Source organism: Madurella fahalii (genome assembly GCF_045866475.1).
Source record: "Madurella fahalii IFM 68171 DNA, scaffold_1, whole genome shotgun sequence".
NCBI lineage: Eukaryota > Fungi > Ascomycota > Sordariomycetes > Sordariales > Madurella > Madurella fahalii.
The window spans coordinates 693,772-707,031 of NW_027263971.1; the positions used below are offsets into that span (position 1 = coordinate 693,772).

Sequence of the window (13,260 nt, forward strand, 5' to 3'; positions counted from 1 at the left end):
CGGCGAGACATTCATGCAGATGAGGAAAGAGCGTCGTTGAACTTGGAGGGGTCCAAAGCGGATATCCCGGACATTGATGTGCAAAAATATCAGATCAGATCGGCTCGCTTGGACAGCACTTGGTTGGTTGCTGCAGCATATGGACCATCCCGTCGCACATCCGCAACGCCCTGCAAGCCCGATGCATTAAGAAAGGATGATGGAAAAGATGGTATACTTATGGCTAAGGCCTTATCTAGCTCGAGCTTGTAATCCAGATCTAGTTCTTAATTGTACCTTTCGAGACCGCCTCGCACACTTCGGAGGCTCGTACAGAATAACCTGTCCCTCCCAACCCCGGTCCCCGGCCGTTGCCATGCAGCCATGGCAAAGCTTATCTCCGCTTGGCATTCTTGGGAAGCACAGCACAGATCCGAGTGTCTAATTGCCATGACACCCACTCATGAGTTCAAGACAACTGCATCAGCCATGACGATATCCGGAAAGGTGTACTTGAACTGAGACGAAGAGGCCTCCTCAGAGTGTTTTATCGCCTGAGCGTCCTGGCAATATGGACACAAGCTAACAGCACCGGCATGACGTCAGCCGGAAACCGTGACTCGACTCGGGCCCCTGCCCAGGCAATTCTACCAACAAACGATTATTCATCCTCATTCGTGTTGTCCCTTCTCAACTCCATTCCAGGTCATTTTATTCATCCACTTCAATCTAGTCCTCCGCAGGATTACTGGCACTCTCCTCTACAGGATCACCATTCACCTCCTCCCAGTCAGCGTACATGCTGCGACCGAGCTTGATGGTCCCAACGGCGAAGGGCTGATCATTGACGAAATCCCTATAGCTACGGTATAAGGACGCCCTTTTGTTTCACCCCCTTAACCTGAGCACGTGGCCGATATGCACCTCGTTTCGTGAGTTGCCGTAAAGATAGAACGGCACCTTCTCTGGGTACTCGGGGTCAAGGTCGTTAAACGCCATGGAGTCCTCCACAATGATATGGGCCCTTGTTCAGTTTGGATCTCATCAACGGTTCTTGACTTGCCGATGTGAGCACTCCCTTGTCCAGGCGGAACCCACGTTCCTCGCCCTGCGGGGGCGACTTAATCAATTCACCGGGGTCCTCCTCTTTTAGTGTTGCCCACGGTAAAGAAGTCGTGGTGATTCGAGAGGTTAGTCGCGGCATGTCGAGTTACCTGTACTGGTATACACACACTGTACCCTGCGAATGTATCATCTGTGAGGATATCTCCACAGGATACTGCGTCGGAGCCGACTTTTTTTTTTTTTCTCAGATGCATCCTCCAGTTTAGCACATAATTAAATACACATAAAGAGATTTAGGTTAACACTGAAAGTGAGCCGTTATCTCTAACGGCATGATGTTCCAATCATGATGGAGATCTTGCTAACGGTAAAATCGTAACCAAGACACAATCTTGGTTTGGCGATTACGACGATAAATGAGATGACCGAAATTTGATTACGTTAATCAATCGGAATTCGTCGAGGAGAATGCTGATGTCGAGAACAACCACGCCCCAGAATTTCAACCAACATTTAAATCAGAATATGAAAGGGTCTCTGGTCTCTGTATGGCATTGCGACCAAGAGAGCTGAGTTCAAGGAAACATAGTTAAACGGTCCGTCTCCTCCTATTTCAATCATCTCCCCCCATTAGTTTTCAGTGTCCATAGTAGTAGCCTGTCACACAAATCGCTGTTGCGAGGAGCTGCGTTTCTCGACTGTTAGAACCAAACATAAACGGAGGTAACGGGAAACTCCAATGCCCTCTGCAGAAATTGATAGTGCCCCGCCAATAGCTAAACGAGAGGAACCAGCCATGATCGATCTACGCGATAGTCCCTGGTACGCTTCCCGTCATATATAGTGATGGCCAGAACGCATGTCACAGAAACCCGGGACGGCGTTGTAGTGACTCTTGCGGTCCTGTATCTGCCAGATTCTCTACAAACGGGTCACAAGCGCGGAAGGTTTTGCTCATATATTTACACATTTTACAGCTATATTGCCTTGCCATCCGTTCCCAACAAAAGCTCCCAGCAGGATAATGATAACAGCGCCAGTTGAGATGAAGCAGACACGCCAAAAAAAAGAGGTGAAACGAGAATCTACCAACATTTTGTTATATCCTTCCACCCATTCATCGTGCCACCCATAATCCGTCGTCCATCACATCGTACCACCCTACCGTCATAAATCGTATCCAAACAACCTCCCCTTTTTACATACCCAGGCAATTATCAACCTGCCCTTCGCAGACTCATCAACCTCTTGATCCCGCCCGGCTTCTTCTCCGTCTGCGGCCCGGGCTCCATCATCCCCCCTTCGGGGACCCGGCCTTCCTCCACCGCGACATTCTTCTCCCCTGCGCTTCCTACAACCCCCGCATCCACCGCTGCCGCATCCCCAACTTCCGGCTCCTCCCCCTCGTACTCATACCACAACCTCGGCACGACCAACCGGTAGGGCACCGTGCTGCCCCCGGGGTCCTTGGGGCTGATCTCCACGTTGAGCGTCACCTCCAACCCGCCCCGCAAGTCCACCGCGTACTCCTCCGCGCCCGTGCCCCGCCTCCTCAGCCTACCCGACAAGCTGCCCGTCGGAACACGATGGAAGGACAACGACTTGGGCGGCGGAGCAATGACCGATTCTTGCTCCGAAGACGGGGCGCGGGACGGTGCATGCGACGGGGCGCGAGAAGGCATTTGCTGACCCGGCGTGATGCCGCCGGACATGGTGGTCATCATGGTAGCAGTAGTAGCGGCCGCCCTCTCCTTGCTCGTGTTCGAGTGCTGCGGATACTGGGGCTTGACGGCGGAGAAGTAGCGCTCGTCGTCGCGCGCAAACTCGTTCCCGGACCCGTCGCTGTAGTCGGCGCTGGTGCCGGTTCCCAGGCCGCCTCGCAGACCGACGCCGCGCGGGCGCGGGACCTCCTCGTCATACGGCAGGTCCTCCTCCTCCGTGTCGGGCCCCCACTGCCCGTTGATCCCCCCATCGTCGGCCCTTTTCGCGGCGCTGGTGCTCCGCCGGCGAAACAGGCCGCCAAACTTGCCGGAAATCGACGAGCCGGACATTGTGCGTGTCAACATGCCCGGTTTCGGCGGCAGCGGCTTTCCGACCTCGTCCGCGCTGGCTGCGCCGGCACGGCGTGACAGTGACCGTAGGAGCCCGCCTGAGATGGGTGGACGGGTCCGGTCTTTGCTGCCGCCGGATGTGGAGAGTCGCCGGAAGAGGTTGCCGCTTAGGGTCCTGCCTAGGCCGCTGCTGGCGCTGGCATACCCGCGGGGGTGGCCAAGTGGCGCGAAGTTGAATGCGGAATGGTTCGGCGTCGGGAGCGGCGTATTGCCGGGGACGTACTCGCGGATTGCGCACCAGTTGCGGTGCGGGAGCAGGTGTTTGTTGTTGCGCGGCTTGCCGTCGACGCCATGCGCAAATAGAGGAATCATGTCCTCCTCTGTCTCCTTGTCGAAGTGGTGCACCTTGTTGCGCTTGTTCAGGATATCGGCCATCAGGTCCGGTGGTGGCGTGTTGACGATGGCGGAGGAGATGACGTTCGGCATGTATCGGAAGTCCTTGTGCTTCGCGAGGCCAAGCTTAGGGTTCGAATAGAACTGACCGATGGCTGCTAAGTGGACGTCGCCGCTGAGAATCGTGATTCTGATCGACTTGTCGGCCGCCAGATCCTGCAAGTCCTCAATCACGATGCTGCGCTCTTGCTTGTGGCTCTTGGCCGTCCAGTGATCGTCCAAGTCATCGAGGACTTCGACGCCGCCGTCGAAGCGGTTGAGGAGACCCCCAAACATTCCCAACTTGCTCAGCGCCTTGACGGGGTCCATAACACGTGAAGTCAAGCTAAGACAGTGTCAGCTTAGGCGTCTGCAAAAAGGGGCCGGTAGTAGAACTTACATATTCTCGAGCCAGACGAGTCTCGGGTAGGCAATGGGCACGCCCAGCAGGACGAGCAAGTGTTCCACCTTGCCTTTGTCAATCTCACCATAGCACCGATCCATGATCTTCTTCCACGTGTCTTCCCGGATGACCTCTTCGCGCGTCCGCTCGGTACGTGCGTCGACAGCCAGGAGCGCAACCTTGGAGCCGAGGAACATGAACAAGCTGCGGCTCAGCTCCTTGATGTACGGCCCTGGCCGGACACCGAGCGTCCAACTCGGCTCCGTCTTCTCCGTCTCGTCAACGACACTCTGATGCTGGAAGAGCATGTAATATTTGAAAGCGACGTTGCCGAGTCCGGAGAACACGGGGGAATTCATGAAGTGGTGCGGGTACGAGCCGAATCCGTCAATAATGTCGTGGTCGTCATACATGTTGACCATGGGAATCTGCGAGTTGGCCATGCTAAACAGGCCTTGCGAGAACCACATGGCATAGCGCTCCAGGTAGTAGGTTTCGAGCTCGTCCTGCATCTCGGGGGTGAAAGGGGCGTTGTGCTTGTGCAGAGGATTCTTGATCATCAGCCAGTCCCTGAAGATCTTGGTCTCCTGCATGCACCGGTCATTGTAGATCTGGTCGCCGCCGCCAATCATGACGTGGAATGGCTGGCTTTGGTGAGAGTTGAGCACATCGCGCCACATCGGATCCGGCCCGCTGAACTGGTCGGAGTCGACGCTTATGCTAAATCCGTTGCAGCTGTAGAACATGATGTTCATGGTCTGACCCTTGGCTGGCACCCAGAAACCCGTTGATGGGCCCCGGTTGATCCGGTACGCAATGCGCTGCTGCTTTTCCTGGAGTTCGATCTCAATATTGAACCTCCAGAAGGTGTAGCCGCGCTCAGCGTGCAGCCTGAAACCGCGGACGTCCTTGTACTTGCCCGCCTTCTCGCCGTCCATTTCGGCCCGCTTCCTCCGGGCGGCGAACGAGCCTGGCGGATCCACCATGCCCTCCGGCAGGGGCACTTCGGGCGGGCTCTTTGCCTTCTCGAATAACCCGTCGTCCGTCTCGTCCTTGGAAATATCTCTGGACTCCTCCAGGTGGTCCACCGGCCTGACATAGAGAGTCTCGCCTTTCCGGCCGAGCTTAGGGTGCCCCGCGATCGGGTCGACGTACTCGGGTGCCAGGGGCTCATCGCCCTGGATCACTCGCGGGGGTGGCGGGAGGAGCTCAATGGGCTGAGCAAACAACCTCAGCGTCGGAGCAATGTCGTAAGACGAGTCGGCGTCCGTGGTGACAATCATCACGGAGCCTCTCCATATCTCACGGTCGACGACAGCGCCGTTCCGTGCCGACCGATTAGGCACCCGCTCGTGCCGGATGCCGCAGTACCTCAGCAGGGGTCCGCACTTGAGATACAGAGGCGGCTTGAACCTTGTCGGGGCTGCACACGGAGTCTAGTTAGCCATCTCTTGCTGGAAGATGTGAAACCACACCAAAGAAGCGAGGGGTCATTGTACAGGAATAGGACAGCGCTTGACGATGCAGTGCATCATTGCTAGACAGCGAGAAGCAGGTCAAACTGTCTTGGGAATCGCTCGCGTGCGAGGGGGTGGGGCTGAGGGGGCGCAAGGCATCCCAGCGCCGAGCCCGAGCCTTCGACCTCTTTGACGGAGGGGCGAGATGCTGGGGCTCGAACGCGAGACCGCCATCGACATCACTGCCCGACAGTCGACGGAGGTCGCCGCTCTGGATTTCCCCAATGTTGGGGTACATGACCTGTGGATTAGGGGTACGCATACCATTTGTGTCATCATATTCGCCCTCGAACGCCTCCGCCTTCTTCGGTCGACTTGACATACTGCCGGACCGTTTCCGTGACTGGGCCGCGTCCCACCACGGCGTGTTCTTGTCGACCGCAGGCGGCACATCGTCAAGATCGAGCAACCCGCCCGCCAGAGTTCCAACGGTTCCTTGCTTCCACTCTTCCAGGTAAGACGTCGGTTTGAACATGCCCTGACCGGGCTGGAGGTTGTCGCTGGCATGGAAAATGAGATCCGATATGTGGTGCTTCTCCTCGCCGGCATCGCTATCGTCTCTGTCATCTCTGCGCGGACTGGGTTGAACGGCTCTCACCGTAGCTCCAGCGCTCGGTGTGACAGCGGCGGCAGCAGCAAGTTGCCGGGTTCCGTTAGGTGCGGCTGTGTGAGGAGGAACCCGGCCAAGAATCTGGTCGGCTTTTCTTTGGCTGGCCGCTCTTGACACCTTTGCAACTGGCGAATACTCCAAGAACTCGTCCCCAAAATCTGCATCATCTTGAGCCGCGGCCCTCCGCAGCAGTGCTTCGAGCTGGGCTTGCTCAGGGTCGTGGTCGGCTCTCGGGGTGGCAGGCATATGGATGGGTCCGGTGTTCACCCCCTTCGCGCTGCGTGCGGGGGGTGTTTCGCCCGCGTTATTGATTTCGTCCGATTCCGAGATTCTGTTTGGCCACTGATTGCCCGGTGGGTTCTTCTTCAGCTTGTTGTTTCTTGTCGCCGTAGCGCGGCTGTTGGACACGGTTGTCGGGGAGATGCCCTCGACCGCAGCATCGTCCAGGCCGTTCGGCAGTTTCATCTCATTCCGCGCTGCGCGCTCTCGGAAGCTCAGGTTGCGCTGAGGGATGCCAGATGGCTGTTTGGCCGGGACCGGGATGCGCGACTCAGTGGCTGCTGCTCTGGGGGACGGCCCACCAGCCGCGCTGTACCTCCGCCCCTCCTCAGGCGGGTTCTGCGAGAGGGGACCATTCGGCCCCGCTGGCCTTGACGGTGTGATTGGAGTGATGGGTGCGTCCCCGGCCGTCACCGAAGGCCGCCGCTCTCGGAAACGTACTTGGTGGACCTGCGGGCCCCTCTCTCCCTGTGGGACGGCTCCGTTCGCCGCCGCCGCCGCCGCTGCCCGCTCTCGGGCAGCCCTCTCGGCAGCCTCGACGCGCGCCCGCTTGTCCTCCTTGGAGATGCTGTCGAGGGTCAGCTCAAGCCTTTGAAGCGGTGAGCGGTCGTCTGCGAACATTCTTGGTGTCGAATGGTGTGCCGAGGCCCTCCTAGCACTCCTCTGCAGCGACTGCTCGGCAGCCGATGCCCTGCGGTGGTAGCCATTGATGGGCGACCCGGTCTTGCCAAAGGTGGGATCGGTGTTGACCCTCTGGGGTCGCGGCATGGCGGATTCGTCGAGCGTGTTGCGCGGCCGGTCCAGGACCGGATGGTCCTCCCGCTGGCCGACCGGGGTCGAAAGCTTGTAGTATTCTTCCGTCTCCATCTGCCTGCTGGGGCGGCCAATTCCTGGCGGCGGGATGGGGTATGGGTATGGCGCTGCTCCGCCGCTCACTGGCGGATACTTGTAACTCACGGGGGGAGCACGCGGTACGTCGGGGGCGGCGGGAGGCGGTTGCGGTGCTAAGGCGGCATACTCGTCGTCCTGCTCCTGGTTGCGGCTCCTGCGTCGACGGCGGTTCTCGAGAAGCTCCGGGGGGTACTGGTTAGCGCCGTAAGGTAGTGACGGGGGGCGAGGAGCGAGTCCCTGGCCCTGAAAGCTCGATGCAGTTGGCGACGCAAAGGGGCTCATGGTCGAATCGGTCGGCGCATCGGATTTTGTAGTCTGCACAGAGATGCGATTCGACCTGGCCTGTCCCTGGCCCGGAGCGTCCAATGACGTCGGGCGCTCCGGCAACGGGACCTGGTCATCGGACAGGCGGCGGGCTGTGGTTTGGCCCGCCTTGGGGCCTGGGAGCTGGCCCCAGTAGGGAGTCGACATGTTTGCGGTTGGGTTCGTTGCAAGGCGTGGATTGATCCCGGGGTCGCGGGATTTGCAGTTCGGCGTCAGGACGCCAGGACGCCAGGCTGTCTTGCTTGAGCTTCCTGTTGTCTCGCGGGGTGGGCTGACCGCTCCTCGGATGCTTGCTGCGTGCTCACTTGCTGGGCTTCACGCGTGGCCATTCGTCCACGAGCCATGCACATGCAGCTTTCTGCCCATAGGAAAAGAGCCAATGCTCTGCAGACACATGCACTCTCGGGCTCGAGCTACCATGACCACCTCACGACGGGGCCATTCGCCAGTTATACCAGAAGCGTCTGAAAGAGAATGGCGGGACGACGGGGGTCTCCCTGGCGGCAAGCTTTGGGGCATTGGGTGGGAATCTGGGAATTTGGGGCTGGGCTGGGGAAGCTTGGGCGGAGAGAACTGCATCTTGGCGCGGTTGGGCTGGAGCTTCAATTGCTGCCAGAAATCGTTTGCCAGGGCGCTGTCCGGCCACATCACAGGCCTGTTGGGGCTCGCCTGACAGGGGGTACCCGGAATCAAAAGGCGGGAAGGCCACGGCTTGTTGGAACTGCTTGGCGGGCGGCTTCCCGACTGGGCGACTCGAACTGGGTTTCTCCAGAACACCGTCTTGCTTTTTATTTTAATTTTTTTCTTTAGTTTTTTATTTTTTATTTTTTTGTGCGAACTCGTACAGTCGGTGGCTGGTTGGATTACCTGGGAGCCGCCAGGGAACAAAATGGAAGCTTTGGATGCTTCGATACATAATACCTCGGTTTGGATGGCACTCTGTCTCGGCAACCCGTGCAAGATTCGCTTGTGCAGATCGGACCTGCGCAGAGAGCGCAAGGGTCGGCATGCTCAACGGGACGGTCCACCGTTCTCAGGAAGAAGAGATGAGACGATTGGGTTCTTGGCCGTCTACCAACAGATGCCAGACATCATGATCAATTGGCGCAGTCGATGTTTCATTTGGACTGGTTATGTGTGTGGCGTCACGGCCAATTCTTATGTTGTGATTTGGACGGTGTTACGCAAAGGTCGAGGTTCCGGCGTCAAGAGATCTAACTTGGAGTCGGTGACAGTGGTGAAGTGCCTTATGCGCCTTAGGTGGGCCAAGAGCAGCTCTTCTTTGAATTACCAGATCCCGACCGCTTGGTCGTCGTCCAACATACACGTCCACCGAGATGCGCATCACTCATCGCTAACGTAAATCCGGCTATAGCCATCTTTCCCCGTCCCTGTTTCTCGCGGTCGAGCGGCCGGGAAAGCCAAGACCGGGTTGGAACCTCGAAAACACAAGATTAAGATACCTTATCCATACACTTGAAGAGATGCTCAGTACCCCAGAGGAGTCGTCCTGAAGCTCCTCGGACGGGAATCTAGGTAGTTGACTTGAAGGCCGGCCCGTAGATTCTGCCAATTACAAGTTGCCAAAGCATCCAGCTTCTGGTAGACAAAGCGGGACTTGTGGACTCTGAATGACAGATCGAACCCTCGGGGGCTGCACGGCTTGAGTCGGGCTGTTACCGTGTTCTGGCTCGATTGCAATGAACAAAGACTAAGGATCCTCCCTTTATATCCGTCGGATGAGCGGAATAAACCTGCAAGTCCTCGGGCTGTAGGAATCGGTCGAGGCTTGATTGAGACCTTCTCACTCACCAGTTTCCAATTCCATTTTTAACACCAACGGCCGCTGTTACGGTGACAGCGTCCAAGGGCCAACCCAAAGCCCGAGCCAAGGGTCCCGCTCAGAACAGCGAATGATTGGCTCCAGGCCCCGGTGGCTCGCAAGGCGCCTCTGGATCCTGACGAGGTTTTAGCCCAGGCCCTGGGCTTGCGCCAGTGGCACAGCCGCTAAATTGCGACGCTGCCTTCAACGTTGCGACGCTCTTGGCTGGCCTGGGTAAGACGAGGTGATCCCCAAGGCCACATCTCCACTTCAAAGAGCAGCCGATCGACTTTGGGAAAAAAGGGATAATTCCACGCAATCCGGTTGTGAGACGCTGCATCCACAGCAGATCTCCCCGTAAATGATTTGAAACTACCGAGCACTCAACTTTTGGTTGGTTTGCAGAGTCGCCACTCCCCACGCTCCGGTGGGATTGACTTTGCAAAGCCTCCTCCACCACGGCACCGCACCGTGTCGTACATCCGTGTCGAACGACCACAACCAGGACACTGGCGGTCTAATTCCGAACCGGGTTCTGTCAACGCTCGATACATGATTCCCATAGCCGCCTCTTGACGCCGACTTATACACCCGTTCCGGGTTCCGACGAGGTGCGCCGCGCCGTCACACCATCCACCACGATGAAGATCTCGTCAGCCGCGACGTTTCTAGGCCTCGCCGCCCTCGCAACAGCATCCGGCATTCTCCCCCGGAACTGGGACGCCAACGATTACTATGTTCTTCACCTCGACCCCGAGACGTCGCCCCACGAAGTAGCCCGGAGCTTGGGGCTGTCCCACGAGGGTCCCCTCGGGGAACTCAAGGACCACCACGTCTTCGTTGCGAAAAAAGCAGAACATGATGTCGTCAAGCGGGAATTGAAGGAGCGACGGAGGAGACGATCGCTGGGCGAAAGGCACGCTCTAGACGGTGTCCTCTTTTCCGAAAAGCAGCGGCTGCGCAAGCCCTGGGAGAAGCGCATCATCCCCGTACGAGAGGGCCCTATGCCCTGGAGACGCGCCTCGAGGGCCGACAAGCTTGAGCAAGCAAACGCAGTCATGGAGCAGCGACGGGTCGCTCAAAAGCTGCAGATCACAGATCCCATATTCCACGAGCAGTGGCATCTGTTCAACACGGTCGAAGTCGGCCACGATGTGAATGTCACGGGCGTGTGGCTGCAGGGGATCACGGGCAGCAACGCCACCGTCGCCATTGTCGATGACGGTCTAGACATGTACAGCGACGACCTCAAGGCCAACTACTACGCGGCCGGGTCCTACGACTTCAACGACAAGACCGACGAGCCGAGGCCGCGTCTCCAGGACGACAGGCATGGAACCCGGTGCGCCGGCGAGGTCTCAGCCGGCAGGAACAATGTCTGCGGCGTGGGGGTAGCCTACGACTCCAAGATTGCCGGCCTGCGGATCCTGTCCAAACTGATCACGGATGCTGATGAAGCCGTGGCTATGAACTACGACTACCAGCACAACCAAATCTACTCGTGCTCATGGGGCCCTCCGGATGACGGTCGTAGCATGGATGCGCCTGGCATTCTCATTCGCCGCGCCATGCTGAACGCGGTGCAAAACGGCCGCGGAGGGCTCGGCTCCATCTACGTCTTCGCGAGCGGCAATGGCGCTCAAAACGATGATAACTGCAACTTTGACGGGTACACTAATAGCATATACAGCATTACCGTCGGGGCCATTGACAGGAAGGGCACCCACCCCTATTACTCGGAGAAGTGCTCCGCCAGCCTGGTTGTCACCTACTCCAGCGGTAGCGGCGACGCCATTCACACGACCGATGTCGGCCAAAATGCCTGTACCAACACTCACGGTGGCACCTCGGCCGCAGCGCCGCTCGCAGCTGGAATCTTTGCCCTCGTTCTGCAGGTGCGTCCGGACCTGTCGTGGCGAGACATGCAGTATCTCGCCATGAACACGGCGGTGCCCGTCAACCTGGACACGGGCGAGTGGCAGGATACCGCCATTGGCAAGAAGTACAGCCACACCTTTGCATACGGCAAGCTCGACAGCTACGCCATCGTGGAGGCCGCCAAGACGTGGAAGAATGTGAAGCCGCAGGCTTGGTTCTACTCTCCGTGGATCCACGTCAACCAGCCCATTCCCCAAGGCGATAAGGGGGTTACGGTCGGGTTCGAGGTCACCGAGGACATGCTTAAAGAGGCCAACCTGGAGCGAGTCGAGCACATCACAGTCACCATGAATGTCGAACACGGACGACGCGGTGATCTAAGCGTCGACCTGATCAGCCCCGAAAATGTGGTCAGCCACCTCTCCGTCACACGCAAGTACGACGATTCCACCGAGGGTTACGATGACTGGACGTTCATGAGCGTGGTTCACTGGTAAGTCACCTCGCCTCTACCCCTCGTCGGGAAAAGAAATATATATAAATTTTTTTAAAAAAAATTTTTTTTTCCTTTTTAATCATCTTGGCTAACCCAATATCACAGGGGCGAGAAAGGCGTCGGCACCTGGACCATCGTCGTCAAAGACACCAACGTCAACCAATTCAGCGGCACCTTCGTCGACTGGCACCTCAAGCTCTGGGGCGAGAGCCGCGACCCTTCCAAAGCAAAACTCCTCCCCTTGCCCACCGAGGAAGACGATGACGACCACGCGGCCATCCCCACCACCACTGTCCAAGCCTCAATCACGACCATCCCGCCCAAGCCGGCAGGCGGCGACGAGGACAGCCAAGCCACCGACTCCGCCGCCCTGTCCGACCAGCCCAACAGACCGGTCAACAGCAAGCCCACGGACGATTCATCGTCGTCGTCGTCGTCGTCGACGACGGACCAAGGCCATGACGACCAGCAGATCCAGGAATCCCCCGAACCGTCGGAATCCTCGGGCGCCGAGACGAGCTCCAGCACTACCAGCAACTGGCTCCCGTCGTTCCTGCCCACCTTTGGCGTCTCGGCCGCCACCCAGGCCTGGATCTACGGCTCGCTCGTCCTCATCGTCCTCTTCTGCTCCGGCCTCGCCATCTACCTCTTCCTGGCCCGCCGCAGACGCCTGCGCAACAACCCGCGCAACAACTACGAGTTTGAGCTGCTCGACGAGGACGAGGCCGAGGGCCTGGCCGGGGCCGGGGCCGGCGACCGCGGCGGCGCCGTCGGCGAGAAGCGCGCTGCCCACGGCGCCGGCGGCGTGGCTGGTGCCGGCGGGAGGAAGAGGACGAGGGGTGGCGAGCTGTACGATGCGTTTGCCGGGGGCAGCGACGAGGACGACAGCGACGACGATTTTGGCGGGAGGGATGCCGTGGCCGTGTATAGGGACCAGCCTTCTGGGAGCGGGTCCCGGTCGGGGTCGGACGACGGCTCGCCGATCCGGTTGAGCGAGAAGTTACCCGGTAGGAGGGGCAGTATGGATGATGACGATGATGATGATGGGCATCATGTCGTTGGGGAGGATGACGATGAGGAGGAGGAGGAGGAGGGAGATGGGAACACCCAGGAAGCAAGGCCGCTTCAAGGAGGCCGGTAAGAAGCCATCGCTGCTAGTATCGCCTGAGACATGTAAGGGTTCTGGTTCGGGTTCGTCGGGTACCTATCATTGAATAGATATGCACACAGAGTTGCAACGGCGCAGGAGGGTCTGTTTTCTGGGTGTTTTTTTTTTTTTTTTCTTTTATCTCGCTTGGTCAAAGATGAGTCTAGCAGCTAGCTTTCCCGTCTATATTAGCTAGTACAAATGTGACGGTTCTTCATGATTCACGACGAGGGATATGGTCAAGGCCGTATTTCTGAACGGTTGGTTCAATAGCCCACGCGAACTCGTCTGATTCCCTTTTCTAAGCCAGTGCAATCGAAAAGCAAAAACGGAGAACCTCGCAATATATCACATCACTTGCATGGG

At 58.1% G+C, this 13,260-nt stretch overlaps 3 protein-coding genes across 3 annotated transcripts; 1 reads left to right on the forward strand and 2 right to left on the reverse strand.

Moving 5' to 3' along the window:
- Nucleotides 1-867: 867 nt before the first annotated feature.
- MFIFM68171_00212 (uncharacterized protein) lies at nt 868-1,183 on the reverse strand (the record flags this gene model as incomplete). The annotated part of the gene is made up of 2 exons (XM_071055634.1): nt 868-1,003; nt 1,074-1,183. The coding sequence occupies 2 exons, from the start codon at nt 1,181-1,183 to the stop codon at nt 868-870; spliced, it is 246 nt and encodes an 81-aa protein (XP_070911735.1).
- A 1,078-nt stretch (nt 1,184-2,261) lies between these two features.
- On the reverse strand, nt 2,262-7,698 carry MFIFM68171_00213 (PhoD-like phosphatase domain-containing protein; the record flags this gene model as incomplete). The annotated part of the gene is made up of 3 exons (XM_071055635.1): nt 2,262-3,873; nt 3,928-5,353; nt 5,712-7,698. 3 exons carry the CDS (start codon nt 7,696-7,698, stop codon nt 2,262-2,264), a joined length of 5,025 nt encoding a protein of 1,674 aa, XP_070911736.1.
- Nucleotides 7,699-10,014: 2,316 nt separating this feature from the next.
- KEX2 (pheromone processing endoprotease) lies at nt 10,015-12,888 on the forward strand (the record flags this gene model as incomplete). Its single annotated transcript, XM_071055636.1, has 2 exons — nt 10,015-11,744; nt 11,853-12,888. The coding sequence occupies 2 exons, from the start codon at nt 10,015-10,017 to the stop codon at nt 12,886-12,888; spliced, it is 2,766 nt and encodes a 921-aa protein (XP_070911737.1).
- Nucleotides 12,889-13,260: the final 372 nt, after the last annotated feature.